This window comes from Poecilia reticulata, chromosome 5, assembly GCF_904066995.2.
Source record: "Poecilia reticulata chromosome 5, P_reticulata-male-v2, whole genome shotgun sequence".
NCBI classification, from domain to species: Eukaryota; Metazoa; Chordata; class Actinopteri; order Cyprinodontiformes; family Poeciliidae; genus Poecilia; species Poecilia reticulata.
The window spans coordinates 22,948,757-22,971,391 of NC_088834.1; the positions used below are offsets into that span (position 1 = coordinate 22,948,757).

Here is a 22,635-nt window from a genome sequence, read left to right on the forward strand (position 1 = left end):
TTAGTAAATTAGAGGTGGATTAGCCTGGCTAGTGCCTTCCTATGTAATTCTGCTTAAAAAAAAGTTCTCTCTTCCAGCTCAGTCTGAACTTTCTGCCTTTGACTCGGATTCTCTCCGGTTGGTTTTTGAGTGGGCCAATCGGTGGACAGAAAGAGATGACAAGGACTGATGGTTCTCCGGCCGTTTACAAATCATTTATGTCTCGTCTGTAACTCTGTTGCCGTTTTCTGTTCAGTACCCAAAATGCAGGACAACCCAGGAACTGCTTCCTTTCTTTCTTCAAAATAAGAGCCTTAAGCATAAAAAGAGGCCATAGAGATTTAAGCACATATCTTTTTATCTGGGAGTCATGATGATAACTTACACTTATTGCACTAGATGCTAATAGGAACTGTCCAGAACATTTGTATTAATATCCTGAGAGAACACTGAACCTTATTGACCTCTTTGAGAATTAGCACAAGTCAGAGTCTGAGGTGAGGTGTGAGGGTCATGGTGACATGACTTTGACTTTTCAAAGCTGCTGGATTCTAACTTTTACGTAGTGTTAAATGACAAAGCCTAAAACCTTTATGCTTTTTCCCTTATTGTCAAGTATTGCTTGACAATAAGTGAGGAAGTCTTGGCAAACTCTGTAACTGGTGATTACTTTAATGATTACATAAACAATTAAAATTCAAAGATGCTTTTAACCTATTGTTGTGACACACTGTTTCAATGTTTTCACTCTGATTCACATGATACTTGATTCAGGACTGGCATTAATCTAGCATTAATTTTTTTAGCTGGAGTACAAGGGGAAAAAAACCCAGGTTGGAATTTGAACCCATGACCTTCCTGCAACAGTGCTGCAAACCTTACCACCATCCAGGCCCCATGATGTTTACACCCTTTGGAAAATGCAGAGTTGTATTCCTCTGTCATGGCTGCAGGAGCAGGCCTCGGAGACGTTCTCTATGTGCTTGTGCTATCAGCTGTGTTCCAAAGGGATAGTGTAACACAGCATTGGATTTTCATTTGTATGGCCCAGGCAATCACAGGCCACAGTGGTGCGCTAGCAGGCAGATCAATTTCTTATTACAGCATGAAGTTCACATTCTTTCTTCGAATCTGTGTTTGTGGCTCTCACAAGGGGAGGCCTGGCCATTGCTTTAGGATAGAAGGAGAGAAAATGGCAAAGTGAGGCTTGCACCAGATGGTATAGAAAAAGAGGGTTGTCAGGAAAATGAGCGAGGTGCTTTGTTCCGGAGATGTTGACATACATGGGTGTAAAGGAACAAATCGAAGATTTATTTGTAGATGTTCCCAAATTTTCACACGCAACTTGTGAGGCATAGTTTCACAACTATGCTTCACAATCAGTTCTGTTCTCTGTCGACTCTTGTTCTTCCTTTTCCATTTTTGTCTGTGACCTTTTCCAATTACTCCACACCTTTCCCCCCCCATCTTTAGTTTCCCATCCTTCACTCTTTTTCACATATTTCTCTTCTTCTCACCAAAAACCTGCTTCAGTTACACTGCCTTCATCTTTTTTTTATTCTAACAATTGCTTATTCATGTCTCATACTCTCCCCACTCTTTTCTATTTTCACTCTTTCTGTCTTCCCTTTTCCACCAGGTCCAAGCAAATGTGGAGAAGGCCCTAACGTTGTTCGGCCAGCTACTGACCAAAAAGCACTTCTTGCTGACATTCATCCGCACGCTGGAAGCTCAGAGGTCCTTCTCCATGCGAGACAGAGGCAACGTGGCTTCTCTCATCATGACAGCATTGCAGGGGGAGATGGAGTACGCCACGGGTGTCCTCAAACAGCTCCTGTCTGACCTTATCGACAAAAACCTGGAGAGCAAGAACCACCCGAAGCTGCTGCTCAGGCGGTAAGGAAAGGAGGGATGAATAGAGGGTGGGAGAGCGGCTGGAACGGCACCGAAACATGTCGGTTCCTCCAGTGGAGCTTCAAGTTAATGCCCTGTGGACTGTGTTTGTGTGGGTTCAAGTCTTTGTTTAGATCTATTGGTCTTTCAGGAGAGGTTTTTTTAGTGTAAGTTAGCACTAGTTGGCCAAATAAAAATGTTTAGCTATTTTCTTTATTGCTAAATTGCTAAATTATTGAAAGGATACTGTAGAAATCCTGTTTGCATTTTGCCACAAGGCACAGCAGAAACACTTTGTACTTGAGGAAGAAGAACCTCTGGTAGGGTGACGCCAAAACTAAACTTTATGGTGAATATTGCCAAACCAACATTGCATTTCTCTGAACACACAAATCACCATGATAAAAGTTAGTGATGGCAGCATGATGCTGAAAACAAGGAGGCTGTCAAAAGTGATGGGAACATTGTTGGAGTAGGCAAACTGTAAAAACCTTAAAATCAAGATTTATCTTCCAGCAGCTTAAAATTCAGCTGGAGCGACAGTGGAAAGGTTTCGATCAAAACCTATTCAGTCGTTGGAATGGTCCAGTTAAAGTTCAGAGCAAAATACAACTGAGAATCTGTGGCAAGCCTTAACTTGAGTTATTTTTTATGGAGAACTGTCAATATTGTCAAACTTCAGATGTTCAAAGAGGCCTCAGACATAAACCTTTCACACTGCAGCTGTAATGTTGTTCAAAGTATTCGCTCATGTGGGCTAAATACAAATTCATGCCACACTTTTCAGATCTTAAACTTTAAAAAAGCAAGCATTCATCCTTTTCCAAATTGAATCCAAATTGAATATGCTGAGGTTTGTGGTTGTAATGTGGCAAAATGGGAAAACAAATTTGAAGGGGTGTAAGTAGTTTTGCAAGGGTCAGTGTTTGGCTTTTCTCAAGATGATAAAATCAAATGAACAGAATATTGTCAAATGCAGAGGATAGTGCGCTGTGAGATTGTCAGGCCAGTGATTTTTCCCGTCCTGATGGCCTGATGCTGAGAGAAGTGAATGCGAGGGACGGCGACTACGGCTTCTGAAGCGCTTGTGACTATACCTTGTCTCTATCTCTCGGCCCTGTCCCTGTCAGAGAGGATTACACCCCTGAGCACACATGCACTCCCACCGGAGCTGCTGTGAGACAGGCCGCCGTATCCCCTCTTCTTGCACTCTCAGCGAGAGACGTAGTTAGGGGAGGAAGTACGAGGAGCAGAGCAGGTGTGAAGAACAGAGAGAGAGGAGGGCTTTGCTAGGGAAAGGAGAGAGATGAGCAATGGAGGAGAAAAAAATATGAGAGGTGAAAGAGGAAGAGGCAGCACGAGAAAGGTGGATGGAGCTCCAGGGACGCAGGGAGGTGGTGATTGACAGAAACAGAAGGCAAAATGTCTACAGGGAGATTTAGGCTTGAGGGGAATTGATGGGGGAGAAACGTATAGGGGGAGAAGAGTACGGCTGTTGCACAAGGAGAGCCGTCCAATATGGTGAGAGAGCCGAAAAGTAGGGAGGAAAAAGCAAGCTGCGACAGACAGCCATGAAAAGATACACATAGTTAAGGAGAGACACAATTAAAGAAATGGTCTGTCTCCAAATAAATTGGAATTAGACATTTAATGATAAAAAGCTACTTTTTTCCCCCTCTCTTCCTCCACTCCTCGGGAAGATATTTAATTAAAAATCTAATCAAGAAATGACTCCGAGTCCGTGTGAAGCCTTTTTCCAATCTGCTCCTGGGGCACACAGTCACAACACACTGTCCCTGCTATTTGCAGTGGCGTCAGGAGCGGCGCTCATTAAGCTTATTAAAATTAATGCTAGACATTCTAACAGCTATATAACAATTTTATTCATAAGAAATTGTTTCCTGTGTTAATTCTACTTCTCTTCCTGAAATATTCTCTTGCTTTGGACATATTTGTGTCTTCATTAAAAGTTGAGACCTGTGGGCGTACGACCAGGAGAACATCACCTGCTGCTCTGTTTAAACTCTGTCAACCCAGTTTGTGGGTATTCAAGCTTCTTGATGCGAAAGTATACCCCAGCAGCATCCTCTGTCCCTGTTCACTGCCTTCTTTCATCCCTAGCACTTTCATTCCCCATTGCATATCCTTTCATTTCTGACAGATGGGTAAAAAAAAAGAGTGACATACATCAAACAACACTTATTTGTCCAACTGGGAGGCTCCCAGAAATGCAGGAGTTCATCTCCCATCTTTTTCCATAGGCTCACACTGATTTTCCTCAAACAGTGGCATACTTTCTTCTTTATTCCATCTTTTTTTTTGTTGTTCTTCAGTTATCATGAAAAGCTTTTAACATTAGTAGAAGATTGACCAGAAAATAGCATGTATTGGTCTGCATATTGACAGAGAAAACATAAAATTAAAAATGTATTGTTGTATGAAAAATATAAACCAGTTAACCATCAAGATAATATTTTTGTCCAAGATCTCAGCAGAATTGATGCCTATTGTACCTAAAATAAAACCTTGTTACTATAAAATTAGTTCCTATCTGAAGCTCAAGTTTAAAAACTACAAATATGGTTTCTTAATTAAAACGCCTTCCTCTGAAAAAATACACTGATACTGAAATGTCTGACCATATTGTACTCTCCAAATCACTACATAGTCTCTGTCAAGAAAAGGACATTTTAAATATTTAAAATTACAAACCATCCACAAAATGTTTAATGTGACATATGTACTCTGAATGGCAGCAAATTGAGAGCCTGCAAGAGATTAAGACCGACACTTTATCTGATGTCCAACACATTTTCAATGACAAAACGCTATTTTTAATCATGCCTTTTTTAATCAGCTGCCAGATTAATAAATAGATACATTTGCTAATTTCCTGGCTTTTTCTTTTCCTTTTAGCACATGTTGATTTGTGCATTTATTCTAGCTCCACTTGCTTTACATGAACAAGTCCTGAGAGAGTTACTGTTATCATAATTGTTAATGTTACAGGTGCGTTAAGCCGATTCCCTTAAATAAGAAAATCCGACTTTGCTGAAAGTGTTCTCAGGAGTTCGGAAAGTTGAACAGAATGCATCTTGCCAAGTGCTGTCCCTTTAATTGTTTTCTTTTTTTAATTTTATTTAGTTGATGCTTCTGTTGTTTACTAAAGAAGTAAATGAGCAGATGTTCCCCTCATAGCGTTGCAAATTTATGATTAACAAGAGAGGTGATTGAATTACACTAATTGTTGTTTTTATAAGTGGGTTTGCTTGAAGCAAGCCCACTTAGAAAAACAAAGGAAAAGCGAGAAGGGGCTTTAGCAATAAATGAAATGCAGGCATTCGTTTTGCAAAGCAATTTGGTTTTTTAAAGGAGACCAGAGGTGTACTGCATGGAGACTGATGATGTCCCACTGTATCTGATCGAAGCGTTGCTCTATGGGAACAGATTGTAGCTACAGTACATGTGCATGTAAACATTAAAATGTAGAAATTACTCAAAAGTTAATTCTCATTTGTGTGACTCAGTCTAAATAGTGAATCTGTTTTATTGCATAGATTTATGTCACACAGAGTGTATATTTCAAGCTTTAGTTTCATTTGAATTTCTCAGAGTATTAAAACAGGACCAATAAAAAAAAAAAAAAACTTTTGATACAGATCTCATTGCTAATGGAGTTAGCTATACATACACTGGCTTCTGCATCCAGGCATATTACTGGGAAGGCAAGTGGAAGAGAAGCTGGGGGGAAAATGTACAACAAGGGTAACATTACAGGGTTTTGAGGCCATAGGAGATTCACAGGAGCTTCATAAACTGTGACGCACAGACGGATCAGGGACATGGGCTACAATTGTTGCATTCCTTGTGTTAAGCCTCTCCTGAATTAGCCAAAACAAGAAAGGCGTCTTACCATGCCTTTACAGTACACTCACAGTACACTCACAAAGGTACCAAGAAGCAGAGAGATATCAGAAACTGATGCTGTTAAAGCCTGACCACCATCATGCCAAGCTGAACTGATGCAATAACTCGTGCAAAAGGAGGCCAGAACATGTATGAGTTCATATACTCTATACAGCGGATGTACTCTTCAGTTGGCTGATACTTCAACATTAGAATCCTTACATTTATTGGTCTTATGTAATATTTTAAAAAATAAAATAAAATTTGGGTTTTACTATATGTAGGCCAGGATTGTGAAATAAACTAAAATTAACACTGTAAATATATCTCTTTGTGTAATAAATCAATAAAATAAAATTTTTTAAATTTTGTAATCAAATTTCAGAAAGATATTCACTTTTGAATGATATTCTAATTTAGTTGGGCCTACCTGTATGAGCCGGGGATGTGTGTGTGTGTGTGTGTGTGTGTGTGCGTGCGTGCGTGCGTGCGTGCGTGCGTGTGGAGGGATATAAACATCTTTCGCCTCAGTCTCTTTACATTATTCTGTTGCTCAGACTCCAACCAATCAGACCGTTGTTTCCTTCTCTCGCAGGACGGAGTCAGTAGCGGAGAAGATGCTCACCAACTGGTTCACCTTCCTGCTTTACAAGTTCCTCAAGGTAAAACTGTCACAAGGATAAACACCGAACTTCTGGAGCGGCAGCAGCTCTGACACCCCCTCACAAACAGCCGCAGCATAAGAAAAGACAGCAGAGCCACACCTTGGCCCTTCATTAGAAAGACTCCCGTTTCCCAACTGCATCTGCAGAGACTGAAGCCTCTTCAGACCCAGTCGTTGATATTGTCATCCCCAAAAGCCGTTCTGTCTTAAGATATAGAATCAAATGTCTTTTTCTTGCTTCTTTCAGTCTGTGTGTGTGTGTGGGGGGGGGGGGGGTGCGTGCGTGTGTGGGTGTGCGTGTTTTTGCATCTTTGAATAATTCCCTCTGATTTCACATGAGAGGGAATCACTAAATGCTACTAAATTCATGCGCTGCCTCCACTCAAATGTTGCTGGAGCTAATCAGTTAGCGTTGGGGCTTTAAACACCCTGTCAGAACAGCCAGTCTGCTGGACAGCAAACCGGCCAAGCCCCAGGGGGTCCCAGTTAGCATCTGTGTATGAGAGTGTGTCGGGCTTGGATCTTGCACTCATGTGTGTGTCTTGGCTTCAAATGCGAGACTGGACAGCCGGAGTGGAGTTCAGTAAAAGGAGAGTGGGTTATGAGAGAAGCTGTTGGGGATTTATTCAGCAGCTGTGTTTATGAACTTTAGACCAGCCTAAGACAACAGAGGCAAAACACGAAAAAGGTGGAAAATGTTTAGAGGAAGGCGAAGAGGTGAAATTTATTCAGAAGACGTTTTAGAAGCTGTAAATGGGAAAAAAATAGAAACGCGGAGAAGGGGAGGGGGACGGAAATTGGAATGGAGAAAACACGACGGCTTTTATCCAACCTTTGCGACTCTGCTTTCTCCTGAGTTTTCAAGGGTCACGGAAAAGAAAGGCCCGGAACAATTTCAAGATTCAGCCAGGTGTGAACAGAGACGGGTAAAGGTCAAGTAGTGTTTCGGCGGGGCAGACGAGATGGAGCTTTTACCCATAAAAGGGAACATAGAGCAGAAGAACAAAAAAAGAAATCTTCAATCCATTACCCTGTTCTTAAAGTTCACCTGTCCTCTTTTCCCTGGCCCGTTCGGGAGGGTCAGGGACCTCGTGTTTTTGTTCTGTTTCTAAACCTGGTATTTCTGCCTGTTGCTATTGGTGAAATCACACATAATTGCATAAAATTGGTTTTGTTTTGTTATTGCAAAAAAAAAGGAAAAAATACCAGCAAGCTGCTGATTTGTACACTGGCAGCATTTGAAGGAGACAGAAGGGCCGAGATTCGTATGCTGCTAGAAAGAGAGGACGTCTGCTGGTGTGCTGTGTTTTCACCGTTGGAGGCAGGCGGAGCTAGATGATCCCACAGAGTTCATCTTCTAGCTCGCCAACATGGCTGTGTCCTGTTGATGTGCGCACCTGGCTGAAGGATGCTGGACAGGGAAACACTGTGCCATGCAAACATATCCACATCTCTTGAACTTTTCTCCATTTTGCAACATTGCAGTAACAGATTATGCATTACGGGTCTGCACAGTATTAGGTAAATGTGAAATTGTACATATATTTTACATTAATGTGAAGACCTGCATTCAGATAAATACTTGTCCGGACTGTGGTAACGTCCTCATGTTGACGTTCATAGCAAACACTTACACCACATAAGGAGAGAATAGTTGCTGTTTTGACCATAGAGCAACATAATTATAGTTTATTAATAACTCTGCACAAATATCTTAATAGTCTCCTAAAACTCTCCTGCTTTTCTCCTGCTTAAAGTTTCACTAAATACATTACCAGCATGGAGCATCAGAATGCATGATGCTTTTCTAATTAGCTTATATTTATTTCAGGTTGTTTGCAATGTTGATATTGGATACAGTAATATGTCAATATATTTGTAATAATAATAACTTTCCAATATATTGTGCATTCCTAATGTACTGTTTTGCCTTTTTTTAATTATTTTTAATTTGGGGAGTTGGAGAAATGAGAATGCAATGACTTTGTATTGCTATTTAACCCCCATTAGCACTAATACCCCAAAATAGATTCCAGTACGATCAATCGAGACAATGGAAAACCAACATTACACACGACTCTGAAAACAGGAATCATTGTGAAACATAGTGGTGACAGCATCATGATGTGGGGATGTTATTTTTTTTTTCCATCGAGGACAAAAAAGCTGGTCAAAAGTGATTGTCTGGAGCTAAAGACAGAACATTCCTGTTTTGTCTTTAGCTCAGAAAAAGACAGAAATTGTAACAATTTTGGACCCAAAATTGTTGCAAGCTTCAAAACGAATGAGGATTGAGTTGGTGGTTTGCTTTCTAGAAAAGGTTCTCAAAATTTAAGTCCCTGCATTTTATAAAACTGATAGTAGCATCCCTCTGGTAGTGGTTCTACATTGTGTGCCCTGGAGTTTATGTAGAGTTGTTGGAGTAAAAGCGGTCAGATATTTTATAGCGATCTTCACAATTATGTTCTTTCCTTGTGTCAATAAATTGCTTACAGCCAATAAAATACTGTGTAGTTTTTGGTTGTAACTTGACAATATGAGAATGAATGCTTCTGCAAAAACTCACGATGCATTTAACTCATCTATTAAAGTTGACATAGTTGGAAAGCATTTCACACTAATCATTCAAAGATCATCTGTAAATACACAAATTCATGCAAATGATCGTTTGAATCTATGTGATCTGAACTTAAACTTGATGTATGTAATTTAAAAGGAAAGCCATCTTAACAGAGAAGTGAAGTTTCATTTTAGAGCGTCTTCAGATCTGAAACGATTCTGCATTTTATGAAACTACGTGGTGTGGTTCTGGTTCTCACTCCATTTCTGAATGGCATTAGTATATAAATAAGAAAGACGGCTAACGCTGCAAGAAATAGAGCCCGACTTCAAGAAGCGGTGCAGCAGGCAGCGCTTAGACGGCAGGGTCAGCCGAACAACTGGATGAAAAGGAGGCGAAAGTGAGCAGGGAGAGAGACGGAGCGACAGACAGGGGGCCCCCACGTCCCAGCGCTTGTTGCCTGGCTGACACGTCTCGCACACCAAAGTGCTTCTCCAAGCGTTTTCCAGCCCTCAGTCATTAACCTTCTATTAACTCCTCCATCAATTGCCACTCAGTCTCACTCACACTTTCTCTGATTTTTTTCCTCCTCCCCGCCCATTCAGTCGGTCCCTCACACACAAATAGAGTTTTTCACAGCGTGTTTTTTTTTTTCCTTTTCCCCCTCATAGAGACGAGACTCTGGGGAGAGTCGTTCTGTCTGTCCTGTTCTGTTTGCCAACATTGGCCGTGGCCTTGTTGTCCTTTCCTGCTCTTCTTCTGCTGCCCTCAGAGAAGATTAGAAATATAACCAGTGAAATATAACGCTCAACAAAATTATCCATTTTGCTAGAATGTTTTTTGTAGAGTTGCATTTATACAAAAGTCGCATCTGATTCTATGTTGTTTTTGTTTTTTGTTTGTTTATTTCAGGAATGTGCTGGTGAGCCTCTCTTCATGCTTTACTGTGCTATGAAGCAGCAAATGGAAAAAGGGCCAATAGATGCAATCACAGGAGAAGCCCGCTATTCTCTCAGTGAGGATAAACTCATCAGACAACAAATTGACTACAAAACTTTGGTCAGTATTCATGCAATCTTGTAAACAAATTTTTATGCATGACACCAATATAAACTTTTTTTTTTTTTTTTTTTTTATGAAACTGAATCTATTCCTGTAAATTAGCAGTTCCGACCTCCTAAGTCCATACGTAAACCATTTTATTTTTTTCCATGTAGACGCTGCACTGTGTGAACCCGGAGAATGAAAATGCCCCCGAGGTGACCGTGAAGACCCTTAACTGTGACACGGTGACTCAGGTGAAGGAAAAGCTGCTGGACGCCGTGTACAAGGGGACCCCATACTCCCAGAGACCGAAGGCCTCAGATATGGATCTCGGTGAGGACTCGGCTTGAACAAAATGCTGCAGACACTTCCGAGTTATCACACTCGACAAAGGCGTGTTTCAGCGGGGGAGTGAAGAAGGAATCTTTTCAAGCGCTCTCTGAAGCCATTGGGTGCCCTTCAGAGAAGAGAAGAGAAGAGAATGCACACCTGGAAGAAAAGGGGAATAAAAGAAACATTTCAAGAGTTCTTAAAATCGCTCCTTTTCTTCAACAAAAATATCAAATTTCCTTGCGCGCATTGTTGTTCTGAAGTGGTAAATTGGTGCAAGCTTGTGTCCTCGCCTTGTTTGATTCCTTTTATCCGTTTTCCGCTTTCTGACAGAGTGGCGGCAAGGCAGGATGGCACGGATCATCCTGCAGGACGAGGACGTCACCACGAAGATCGATAACGATTGGAAGAGACTAAACACCCTCGCTCACTACCAGGTATCCAGCTGCAGAGATCTTCCATACGTACAGCTCCATACGTCTTATTTTATCTGAAATAATTAGTCTAGTTCGAGTGCAAAAGACTTGATCCAGTCCTAATTTCCTTACAAATTTAAGCCATGAAATCAAACTTAATTGTAATCTGTTAAAGTTTTTTTTTTAGCTCATTTGCACTCCAGATTATACATACCATTATCTACGAGATGAATCCCAAGCTGCTTGGTTTCTCATGCTCCAGTTGTTCAACCTGCTGTTATGGCCAAAAACTGGGAAACAAGAATGAAAAAAGTAGCAGACACCATTAAAGACCTTAACCGGATCAGAAAGTCAATCGATTAAGGCCACTTTAAATCTGGCGAATTGGAAACAGATTCCAGAAAACATTTGGGGCGGTAAAGTCCTGCTGGTGGCCGTTCTGCTGCGCTGCGAAACTCAACTTGGAAATGGTGTTGCAGGTGACAGATGGCTCCGTGATCGCCCTGGTGCCCAAACAGAACTCGGCCTACAACATCTCCAACTCCTCCACGTTCACCAAGTCCCTCAGCAGATATGGTACGAGAGAAGGTGTGTGTGTGTGTTATGTGTGTCTGTGTGTATATATTTGTCTGCGTGCACTGCTACTGTATGTGGGTTTGTTGTTTGTCGCTGTCATTTCGTGTGAACAGTGTTAAATGTCTGAACTGCGCCTCTCTGCTGCAGAGAGAATGCTTGATCCGTTTGTGGAACGGCAGCAAGATATGAAATAATCAAAAATATGTTAACAATTTGGACACAATTACTGAAATGCACCTTATTTTATTTTATTTTTTTTTGCTTTTTAGCTGCCTAATACTTACTGCAGATATCTACTCACACACTCCCCGTTACCTTTACTCCGCCCGCCCCTGGTCCACATTCCCGCCTGTCGTCTCAAACCTCCCAATCCTTTCCTGCTTTGTCACACGAGTGACAAGCGTTCGGAGCGAAAGTATAATGCTCTGTGTCACAAATATGGGATCATTGTTCGATAAATGGAAGAGAGGGGGGAGGTGGAGGGAGACAGACATTTTTATTCAGGAATGAAAGAGTGACACAGCTGTCACCTTTCAAAAAGCTTTTAACTTCACAGGAAGGTTTACTGTTTGCAGCTGCTGCAGTTCTTTTATTTCCGCCTTTATCTTTCTGTGGACCTGAACTGTGCTCCTAAATCAGGATTTTTTTTATTTTATTTTTTTACAGTTTGTATCAGATCTAATTTTAATAGGTGTGTTTTAAAATTCAAATGTGGGACACTTTAGTGAGGGGTGTCACATAACCACATCCATGTGCTGCAAAGGTGCAGTGCAGATCTAAAGTTGACTTTTTGATTCAATGGAAAGGCTTGAAACTGACTGGACCCGACTTATTTTACAAATAATAATTGACAAATATTTTAGTCTCTAGATGTGCAAACCTGGTGGAACGACTAATTAAAGGACTTGTCATTGTTAGGGCAATGAACACAAATGCTAACTAAAAACTAGAAGGTTTCTTTCTACTTTGCAATTATGCACTATTTTGTTTTGGAGTGTGACTTAAAACCCCTATTAAAAACATTAAAGTTTTTGTTGTAATGTGACAAAATGCGAGAAAAAAAAATGTATTTCTGTAAATGTACACTAAACAGTCCTACCCTCTCCACTAGAGGACACTGTTTTCTGCACATATGGATTTACTCTTGTTGAAGTAATTATTTGAAATTCTTTCTCTGTCTTAATGATTCACTAAACACACACACACACACACACACACACACACACACACAAAAATAAATCCAAGTGAAAGTCCTTATTTCTCTCGCTATACATCTCACTGCGCTTTTAACCTGACCTTCCAGAGAGCATGCTGAGGACAGCCAGCAGTCCGGACAGCTTGCGCTCCCGAACGCCTATGATCACCCCTGATCTCGAGAGCGGCACCAAGCTGTGGCATCTGGTGAAGAACCACGACCACTCGGACCAGAGGGAGGGCGACAGGGGGAGCAAGATGGTCTCGGAGATCTACCTGACCAGACTGCTTGCCACTAAGGTAACAAGAAACCGATCCTCCCCCTCCGACACGAACCGTGTCGTGTAGTCCATTTAAACCTGCAGTCTCTGTTGACCTTTGTTTGGCGGTGCTCTCAAAGCTCATTAACATTTTTCATAACCTTTTCCACAAAGACACACATATGTACAGTCTTAATTAGGAGGTTGACCTTTGACTATTGAGTTGTTAGCTTGGTGGTACTGGGCCCTCTGTCGGCGGCCTCTGGGCTTCTAGATCCAGGTCATTATTCACCATATTTCACCATGAACTCCAAAACACACAGATGCCGTGTGAGAGCTGGTAGTTTTTATGCAGATAAAAGTCAGCAAGGTTTGTTCAGGTGGTAGACAAAATGTTAAAAGTACTTTTTTGGGGTAAAAAAAATAAATAAAACACTGATTAACCACACCTACTTGAAGGGACAGCAAATCCTTTTTTTTTTTGACTCAATAAAAACCCTAATCTCATAAACAAAATTAACTTTTTTGGGTCTCAACTGCTTTTAGTAAGAGCCTGGGAGCTCAGCAAAAACCACACAACTGTTTTCTGGCAACAACTTTGTGCTTTTTGTGTCGTATTTGCAATGAAAGCAATGAGAAGATCCATAGCCTCAATGTTCCTCTCCTCAGGTTGGCTCCAGGAAGATTAGCTGTATTACCACAACCTCAATGAGGAAATGATTGAGGAGGAAGATAATGTGGGCAACATGGAGCTCTGCAGTTTGCTTCTACTTATTACATCCCCCCTCAGCCTTGTGTGTTTAGGAGGCAGATTTGTTAATGTGTTGGTACAAAACTGTAACTTGAACTTTCCGGCTGGTTTAAATGACTTTTTTTCAGAAAGTGGCCATGTTCCTTGAAGGAAAGGCTTGTAGAAAATATAAAACAGTTTCAACTTCAGACGACTTTGTAAGGATTCGGTCTCTCCAGAGTTGTGTTGTGGTTAAAAAAAATAAAAAAAAACATGGCAGAGGAGCCTTAGGCTGAACTCCCATTGAGCCCCTTCCTGAATACAGTAAAGACTACTGAGCACTCTCCATCATCACAAACTCAGGAAGCTGGAGCACTGAAAGCAAAGCACTGTCATTCTTAAAAAACCTTTTCCTGGCAGGTTGCGCCCGCAGCTAGACGGTGGAAGCCGATTCAGCTGCAGCACAACAGGTCAAATATACTCGTTTTGGGTTAGACTGACTTCTTAATTCTTAATTAAACATAACCCAACAGAACCGCTCGCACTATCCCTCCCGGAAACGGACAGAATGGCATGGGAAAATTTGTATTATTGTTGATGTGAGCACATTTACCAGGGTTATCAATATTTAGAGGGTTCCTACAGTCTGTAAAGTCTGGAAACATTCAGAAGTTGATATGAGCGTTTTAGAGGTTTGAATATGAAGAAACCTCCTTCTTTATTCAGACTTTATTCCCAATGTTGTCGTCTGTCCATTTAGAGTAGAATTACCTTCTGTATCAGTTTTTAATCATAAAATTCTGTCTGGTATTGTCTCACGACTGCTTCCCAACCTTCTCTTGTTCAGGGTACCCTCCAAAAGTTTGTGGATGACTTGTTTGAAACCATCTTCAGCACAGCACACCGGGGCAGCGCCCTGCCGCTCGCCATCAAATACATGTTTGACTTCCTGGACGAGCAGGCGGACAAACACTCGATAACAGACCCGGACGTACGGCACACTTGGAAGAGCAACTGGTGAGGGAAAACCCAGCAGCGTTGACTGCCGCAGTCTCTTTGCCTTTCCTTGGTCTCGGTGCGGATGCTCTCTCTGAAATGTGCCACGTGGTTCTAACACCCCACGTCTTTCTCTCCATTCCTCCACCTCCGCCTCTTTTCCCCCCCGTCCCTTGTAGTCTTCCGCTAAGGTTCTGGGTGAACGTGATCAAGAACCCGCAGTTTGTCTTTGACATCCACAAGAACAGCATCACGGACGCCTGCTTGTCTGTGGTGGCTCAGACGTTCATGGACTCGTGTTCAACATCAGAGCACAAACTGGGGAAGGACTCTCCTTCCAACAAGCTGCTTTATGCTAAAGACATCCCCAACTACAAGAACTGGGTCGAAAGGTGAGTCGGTTTGATGGAATTTCTGGCGAATACTTCCAAGATTGTTTCCAGCACTTCCGGCTGTAAAGCTCCTCCTGTTGGGGTTTTCTCAGGTACTACTCGGACATCTCCAGGATGCCCGCCATCAGCGACCAGGACATGAGTGCCTACCTGGCAGAGCAGTCCCGGCTGCATGCCAACCAGTTCAACAGCATGTCGGCTCTACACGAGATCTACTCCTACATTGTCAAGTACAAAGATGAGGTCAGATTAGATGTTTTTCCTACTAAACTGTTCGGAAGTTTGATAACCAGCAAATCGGGCAACAATTTTAGACCGAAAGCCAAGACGACCATATTGGTTGCAATCACCTACTTTTTCCTCACTCTTTTTTATTTATTCTTTTTTTTTGTTGTTGTTGTTGTTGTTGTCATTATGTCAACTCTTTCTCTTTCAATAAGCTCTCAATTGTTTTATGTCAGGAATGGATATTAAAAGCAGTAAAAGTACATTAACCAACTATATGGTTTCTGCAAGATCTTAATAAAAGGCCATAAAACATTCTGCAACTGCCCAGATTTATTTTTAGATAAGAATAAATTTCTACATGTATTGTATCATTGCTTCTATTGTTTTTTTAAAGAATTTTTTAAAGAAATGTGTTACTTGGATTTCTTTGTTGTGCGATTTTTTTTTTTTCTCTAGTTGAGGAATTTAACCGTTTTTGGGTGATTTGGAGAAGTTTAGGCAATTAAAATCCAACACGGAGATTTTAATGATTTGCTTGTTGACTCATTATGAAGCTTGTCGTATAATTAATCGATCAAAGTTGGGAAACGTAAGTGTGAAAGCACTCAAGTTAAATTCCGAAGAAACACAGTTTAACTTTAAGTTGTCAAGTGAGTTAGAGATTGCAATTTTCATAACTTTAAATTTTTAAAAAGCAAATGGTAACTTTCACAGGAACAGAGGAAGAAAAGTAAACCACCACCTCTGCATAGAGTGGAAAAGACCACGCATGCTGTGAAAACTGAGGTTGATGCACGTTTGACATTGGCTGACTTCCTCTCCTTTCTATTTTCAGATCTTGTCGGCTTTGGAGCGGGACGAGCAGGCGAGGAGACAGAGACTGAGGAGCAAGCTGGAGCAGGTCATCGACACAATGGCCCTGGCCAGCTGAGGACAATCCACCTGCTCCCTCTGCTCACTACTCGTCTCCATCTGTTGCTCTGTCTCCCTTCGCTCTTCTCAGACAACAAACAAACAAGCAAGCAAACAAACAAACGAACAGAAAAAATCCAAACCCCAGAAACACGAACTGCAAAAAAGGACCGAAGCAGTATACTCCAGACTTGGGGGGGGCGGGGTTCGGCGGAGATGGGCGGGCCTGTGTACGCTTACATGTGTATGTTTGTGTTCGTCTGCAGCCCCGGCGCTGCGCATGGGCTTGTGTCTGTGTGAGAGACTCGGACTCCAGAAATCTTCACACACGCGTACATGGAGAACAAGTCCTTGACAGCGTTTGATTATCGTGGATGTTGGTGCTTGTGGTTTGCTTGAGTTTTTTTTTTTTTTTCTTCTTCTTCTTCTTTTGGATTTCAGAAGAATTAGTCATTATGACACCGATGATGATGATCAGGAAAAACGACAGAAGCTCAGACACTCTACACATGGCGTGATGAACAGAGCGGACCAATCTGTCTGAGCCAGTGAAGAGTCGCTTGGAAGGTCATGTGACTCAGTTGTCACGCTTTTTTTTTTTTTTTCTTCTTCTTTTTGTATAAATGTAATCAACTGCCCACTCTCTGATCTCTCGCCACTTGTATTACTGCTGAATTTGCACAATTTACAGAAAGGTTACAAAGCAAGACTATATAGATATTATATATAAATACAGTTTTTAATGAAAGATTAGGGAGGAAACATTTTTGTTGTTCTTTTTCATTTAAACCGACAAATACAATATAAACAAAAACAGTCAAACACGATTTGCTACTTGAAGTACAGAAGAAAAGACTCAAAAGTAGGCAGAAGATGAATGAAAAAAAAAACACAAAAATAAAAAAATTTGTACTGTGCCATGTTTTCTTTGAATGTTGTTTAGTGCAGAGACATTTTGTTAGATGGAATGTGATACAGTCTGACTTATAAATATGAAAATTGCCTAGTGACTGAAAAGAGCTGATCGAGATCATCGTTTGAACGTGGAAGTAAGCATAGCGACAGACAAAAGCTTGGTTAAGTTGCTGTTTTGATTCAGGCGGTGCAATCTGTTGGTTTCCTAATACCAAATATCACACAGTGGTTATTTTAGCGTTAGCTTCCAGCTCCTCGGCTGCTTTTGCCTCAGCTGATTGATCCGTCATTTAACTTTCTGAGCAACGAAGCGGCTGCGTTGCACCTCCTAAAATATTTTACCGTCGTTTTCCCCGATGCATCTCAATCATTTAAAGCATTTCTGAGTAATGATGATCAGTAACTTGAGCTCATATTTTATACAGATTTATTGTACACGGAGAAATGTTTTTCAATTTATTTCTGTTACCTTTGATGACCGTGGTTTACAGCTTATGAAAACCTAAAATTCTACACACACAAAAAAAAATGTCCATGTGAGTCAGAATTTGATACTACGTCAGTGCATCAGGGCACGGAGCAACACTCCAATGCTTTTGACATAATCTGTGATTCAGGACTGGAATCTCATGAGGAATGTGCTATTGTAGCCCCAAGTCCTAGAAGCTTTTGTGTGTGTGAGAGTGTGTGAGAAGGCTCTTGAAGAATTTGCAGTCCAAATCCAAAACTCTTAAATGCCCTTTCCTTCACCATCCTTTGTCCACCTTTTTCTATCTTTCATTTTTTTCCTTCCACTCAGTTTTCCCTCAGTATGTCTGAATGCAGCTCCTTTAACAATGACCTTGGCGGCATCCTTTCCCCATGCGGTGTGTAAATGGGAGCATCTCAACAGTCTTCCCCATGACTAATGAGTCTATAAAAATTACATTTGTTTTAAAAACTTTTTATTTGATCATATGTAATATTATTTTCTAGCAACCTGAATGATTGGTTTTCACTAGCTGTAACCTACAATCGTCAAAATGAACAGAACTGTTGGAGTCTATCACTCTGCACATAGAGAATCTTTGCGAGTTTCACTTTTTGTCTTGAAACATTGAAGCAAACGAAGTTTTCAATAGTCGTCTTATTTACTGAGATGCAGTAACAATCAAGACTCCACCGCTTGTTACTTTGTGTTTACCCTTACTGAGAGACTTATTTGGTTTCCCAAAACTCTTGGTGCTTTACAGACTACTGCTATGAGATCAGGTAGCATTTAGCTTTGCCCCTTAAAAAGTAGAACTAAGTCAGAAAAGCCGTTTTCAGCCTCCAGCCATTATTCCCCAGCATTCCTCGGTGTTAATACCCCAAAAAAAAGGGGGCATGGAAAAGATCAACTGAGCATTTCTCTCCACCTCTAAACTTTTGAATTTGAGATATGGGTTTTAGCTTTTTATCCACACTGAGGTTGTAGAAGCAGCTCTGTTCATTAGCCACATCAGGCTGGGTAATCCTCTCCTCAGCCTGCAGCTCTTGTTTTAAAACTAGCCTATTGCCACGTGTGGCTTAAGCTTTTTTCTATTGCTTCTCTCTTAAGAGGATTTCTGTTTCCCTTTTTTTCTTTTTTAAGTCTTGACGTCATAGTTTTTGACCTTGTGGTAAGAATTTTTTTTTTTATTTTCTGCTTGCCGAGAAACCAAACTGTGGTCTGTATAATGTTTTTGTTAATGTTTTCATTTGTAAATTGTATACTTTTTCATAATGAACAAAAAGCGGTTCACCATTTATTTCTTATTTTGTTTTTTTGATTTTGATTTTGATTTTGTTTTTGTTTCGACATGTAAATTGTACATTTTTACGGTACATGGAAGAGAGAAAAAAATTTTTTTTTCTTCAGCTTTGCCGGAAGTTGAAGTACTTGACTGAACTCCAGGTTTTGTTTTCTCTGATCCGAAGGATTGGAGTGAAACGGTTCCTCGGGTCAGATGAGCCTCTGTGTCGTCGTGATGGAAATGTGATTTGCTGCTTTAACTCTTGTACCTTTGTTTTTCTATCCAACATTAGGGCTGTCATCATGAATGCTGTCGCTGTTCAACCCAACCACTTTGTTTACCTTACATGTCTGAGAAACTGACATGCATCACAACCTGTTTTTAACTGGAAACTTGTTTGCATTTTAACTGTTTACCCCGTAGACTGTAAACAAGTGAGTCTATCCGTGCAATAATGGAAAATTCTCTGTTTTAGATCCAAACCTTGGCTTTTATGTCACTCCTGTTCGATGGAATATGGAAAAAAAACTCCACTATAAGCTGATTTGTTAAATATAGCTTTCTTTGTGCTGGCAGCAGTGGGTGCTTTGTATATGAACTCTATGGCTGACTGCCCAGGATGCCCTTACTCTAGGGGGCGGCACAAGCTATCCCCACCCCATGAAATACCCCCAATACATTTTCTTTAGCCTTTTTCCATGTTTAGTCAGTAAGAAGTGTGTGGAAAAGTGTTTGTGGACAGTGTACACACTGTACTGAAATATGGCACCACTTTGTGGTATGTTTACTAGGCTAAACTTGATTTCTTTCTTTTTTTTTTAATAAGTAACTTTCTGTACACATTGAATTCTAGTCTTTTAAGGACTCTGGAGTGCATTTGGTCACATCTAGTTCAAAATCTAAAATCACAAAGTCCAGGGCTGTTGTGGTTAATTTACCCATGAACATTCATTGTGTCTTTGACTTTTAGCTGCATTCTAAAACATTTTTGGTGCTCTTATTGTATAAATAACATGGCATGAAAATAGATTGCTGAAGCTCAGATGTGCAGCAAAGGGCCCTCTGTTGACAGATGTGTCTAAGTGCAGGGGACAGAATCGGCACACTGCTCGGCATCCAGCTGCCGGTCCGTCGGACTCGTTAAAAATAGTTCAACCTTCTCGGCTCTCTTTATTTTTTGATTCTGTTGGCGTCATCCTGGCTGAATACGGAGGTCAGATTCATTTATCACTTTCATGGTTACTTGCTTTTTTAAATTGACCTGTTTTGCAAGTCTAAGCCATTTTTGCCGGCTCCTCCATCTCTCATCTTGCGTTGGTTAATATGGCCGATGATTTGCATTTACTGTAACTGAGGTGGAGGAATGTCTAAAAGTGTGTGTCATCTGAAGCACCGCCGTCAGCAACCGAGTTACAACTCTTCACTAGAAACTCACTGTTTTTTGGGGGGTGGCGGGGGGGGGGTTCTGTTTTGTTTTGCTGGATTTCATGCCTCAAAACTTAGAAATATGTCCGATTTTACAGTTCCACTTTCAGGTTGGGTGGACTCAGCACACAGTGGTGTATAATTTACTCTTTTTGTCGTTTTTGGCCTTTTAAAAAAAATAATAATAATAATTGCTGAATCAAAGTAAGACCTGGTTTCCAGTTGGTTTTCCTGCTTTCCTTTCCATCTGGAAAATACTTTTTTTTTTTCCTTAGTTTTGTCCCAGAGTGATTGTTTCTTAGGATCCATGGAAACTCAAAGCAAATGAATTTCAGATAGTCGGCAAGAGAATTTTAATACTTCAATTACTGATGCTTTTTTAGAGTTTCAGACTTGAAGCGACTGTCACGAGTTTGCAGGTTAACACTCATTGTGTAAATATTATGTTATTTCCTATTTTGCAGATTTACTACTTGTAAATAAACACGCATCAAGAAGAGATTAAACATTTTTTGCTAAAAAAAAAGTTGTGGCTTGAAGTTTTTATTCCGAGGTAAGCTTACACAATTTGCATAGAAAGTTTGTAATTATATTGTTTTTAGGTGTGAAGAGACCCAAATGCATTCCAGTGACTCATCTGTTCTACCAAATAACAACATGGCATAATTAGGTGCATGTGAAACAAGATTAGGTGGAGTTTGTTGAACTCTACATGTACTTTTGTTTTTTAATCAGTCCTCCATGAAATGAAAAATGAAAACGTGGAAAGAACTTCAGTCTTGTAAGTATGACAGAGGAGCTGTGATGCTATTGGCCTGGTTTTTCTTTCAAAAGTCTGAGGGAAGCTTGTTAGAGTGCACAGCAACATGAAGACTGCAGCAATAAACCTTTCACGACTTTGGGTAGCCAATGAGTCTGCTGCAAACCAGAATCCAATGGACCTCCTTTGGATTCTGGTGGAGAAATCTGAAAAGTGTGGTGTACATTTATTTTCTACCAACGTTACCTAGTCTTTTGGAACACGCCTCTAGTTTGGCACATATAGAAACTAAGCTCTTTCTTAGCCCATCGTTCTTTGTCCAAAACAGATCAGGCGAAGTCTGGTTGGATGGATAGGAGTCTCTGAACATACATTCTCATGTCACAAATTCTCAATTTGATTTTGGTTTTAATATTGTGCTGTTTAAAAATATATATATATATATAATCTAAATGCTGGGCTGCACAGTGGCGCAGTTGATAGAGCTGTTGCCTTGCAGCAAGAAGGTTCTGGGTTCGATTCCCAGCCCCAGTCTTTCTGCATGGAGTTTGCATGTTCTCCCTGTGCATGCGTGGGTTTTCTCCGGGTACTCCAGTTTCCTCCCACAGTCCAAAAACATGACTGTCAGGTTAATTGGTCTGTCTAAATTGCCCCTAGGTGTGAGTGTGTGTGTGCATGGTTGTGTGTCCTGTGTGTCTCTGTGTAGCCCTGTGACAGACTGGCGACCTGTCCAGGGTGACCCCGCCTCTCGCCCGGCACGCTAGCTGGAGATGGGCACCAGCAACCCTCCCGACCCCACTGAGGGACAAGGGTGAAAGAAAATGGATGGATGGATGGAATCTAAATGCTACATGTCTTGCCTCTTTCTGGAATGTGTCATTCTCCATCCTCTGTTTAATGTTGAATATTTCCAATCAAGAGGCACCCTCTTGTCAGGCAGCAGCGAAGACAGCGGTCTCCTCTCACAACCCGATCGGCGTCATTAATCATTTTCACAGAAATGTACTCGGCTGGCTGCTGGGGGGAGGTGGAGGGGGGGGAGGGCTGTTCTCCGGCAGAGGTAATACCAACACATTTAGCTCGTAGCCATACATCACGCTTGCTCTGCCCCTCAGCTTACGTGAGCACTTGCATGGAAGAGCAGCTCTGTGTGTGGAACACAGCAGAGTGTCAGTCGGCTCAGATGGGCCATGCTGCTGACTTTTTACAGCGCGTATTGTTGCTGAACAAGAGGAAGAGATGGAGCAGAGAGGCGGAGGGAAGGAAGACCGAGAAGAAATGGCTGGAGTACATTATACCTTCTTTTTTTTTCTGCCTTAAAACGTCAGCACTCATCTCAATGGACTCAATGAGGCTGGACAGACAGAAAATGTTATCGTTCACACCATGTGTAACCAGCCAGGCTAATTCAATTAAAAATCCATCCAAGGAAGAACGCTGAAATTGCGTAATGGTCGTGGGGGAAGCGCTGATTCTGGTAATGATCCTGTCAAGAGGCAAATGATCTCACGGCTCAAACATTCTGATGGATTCCTTGCAAAGTGCACACGTTCCTCTGCCCTCCCACCCTCCACCTCTTCTTTTGCGTCTTGGTTTCCGTCGCGGTAGTTAAAAAAAAAAAAAAAAAAAAAAAAGCGACGATCTAAATTTGTCCTCTTTCTTCTCTTTCCTTTTTTTAAATCTCGTTTAGTCGCAATTGGA

The 22,635-nt window shown here is 41.2% G+C and overlaps 1 protein-coding gene across 4 annotated transcripts in view; it reads left to right on the forward strand.

The window, feature by feature from the left end:
- Positions 1 to 20,700, forward strand: part of plxna1b (plexin A1b) — a 213,921-nt gene extending 193,221 nt beyond the window's left edge. For 2 of the 4 annotated variants that reach the window (XM_008409387.3, XM_008409388.3), the window contains exons 22-32: positions 1,619 to 1,875; positions 6,374 to 6,440; positions 9,915 to 10,061; positions 10,220 to 10,379; positions 10,710 to 10,813; positions 11,272 to 11,380; positions 12,672 to 12,862; positions 14,400 to 14,569; positions 14,728 to 14,940; positions 15,033 to 15,183; positions 16,004 to 20,700. In XM_008409387.3, the coding sequence (XP_008407609.1) occupies positions 1,619 to 1,875; positions 6,374 to 6,440; positions 9,915 to 10,061; positions 10,220 to 10,379; positions 10,710 to 10,813; positions 11,272 to 11,380; positions 12,672 to 12,862; positions 14,400 to 14,569; positions 14,728 to 14,940; positions 15,033 to 15,183; positions 16,004 to 16,099 (1,665 nt within the window). In that variant the 3' untranslated portion in view covers positions 16,100 to 20,700. The remainder of the gene's footprint in view (positions 1 to 1,618; positions 1,876 to 6,373; positions 6,441 to 9,914; positions 10,062 to 10,219; positions 10,380 to 10,709; positions 10,814 to 11,271; positions 11,381 to 12,671; positions 12,863 to 14,399; positions 14,570 to 14,727; positions 14,941 to 15,032; positions 15,184 to 16,003) is intronic. The other 2 variants (XM_008409389.3, XM_008409390.3) reach the window with 1 other exon arrangement.
- The last annotated feature ends 1,935 nt before the right edge of the window (positions 20,701 to 22,635 follow it).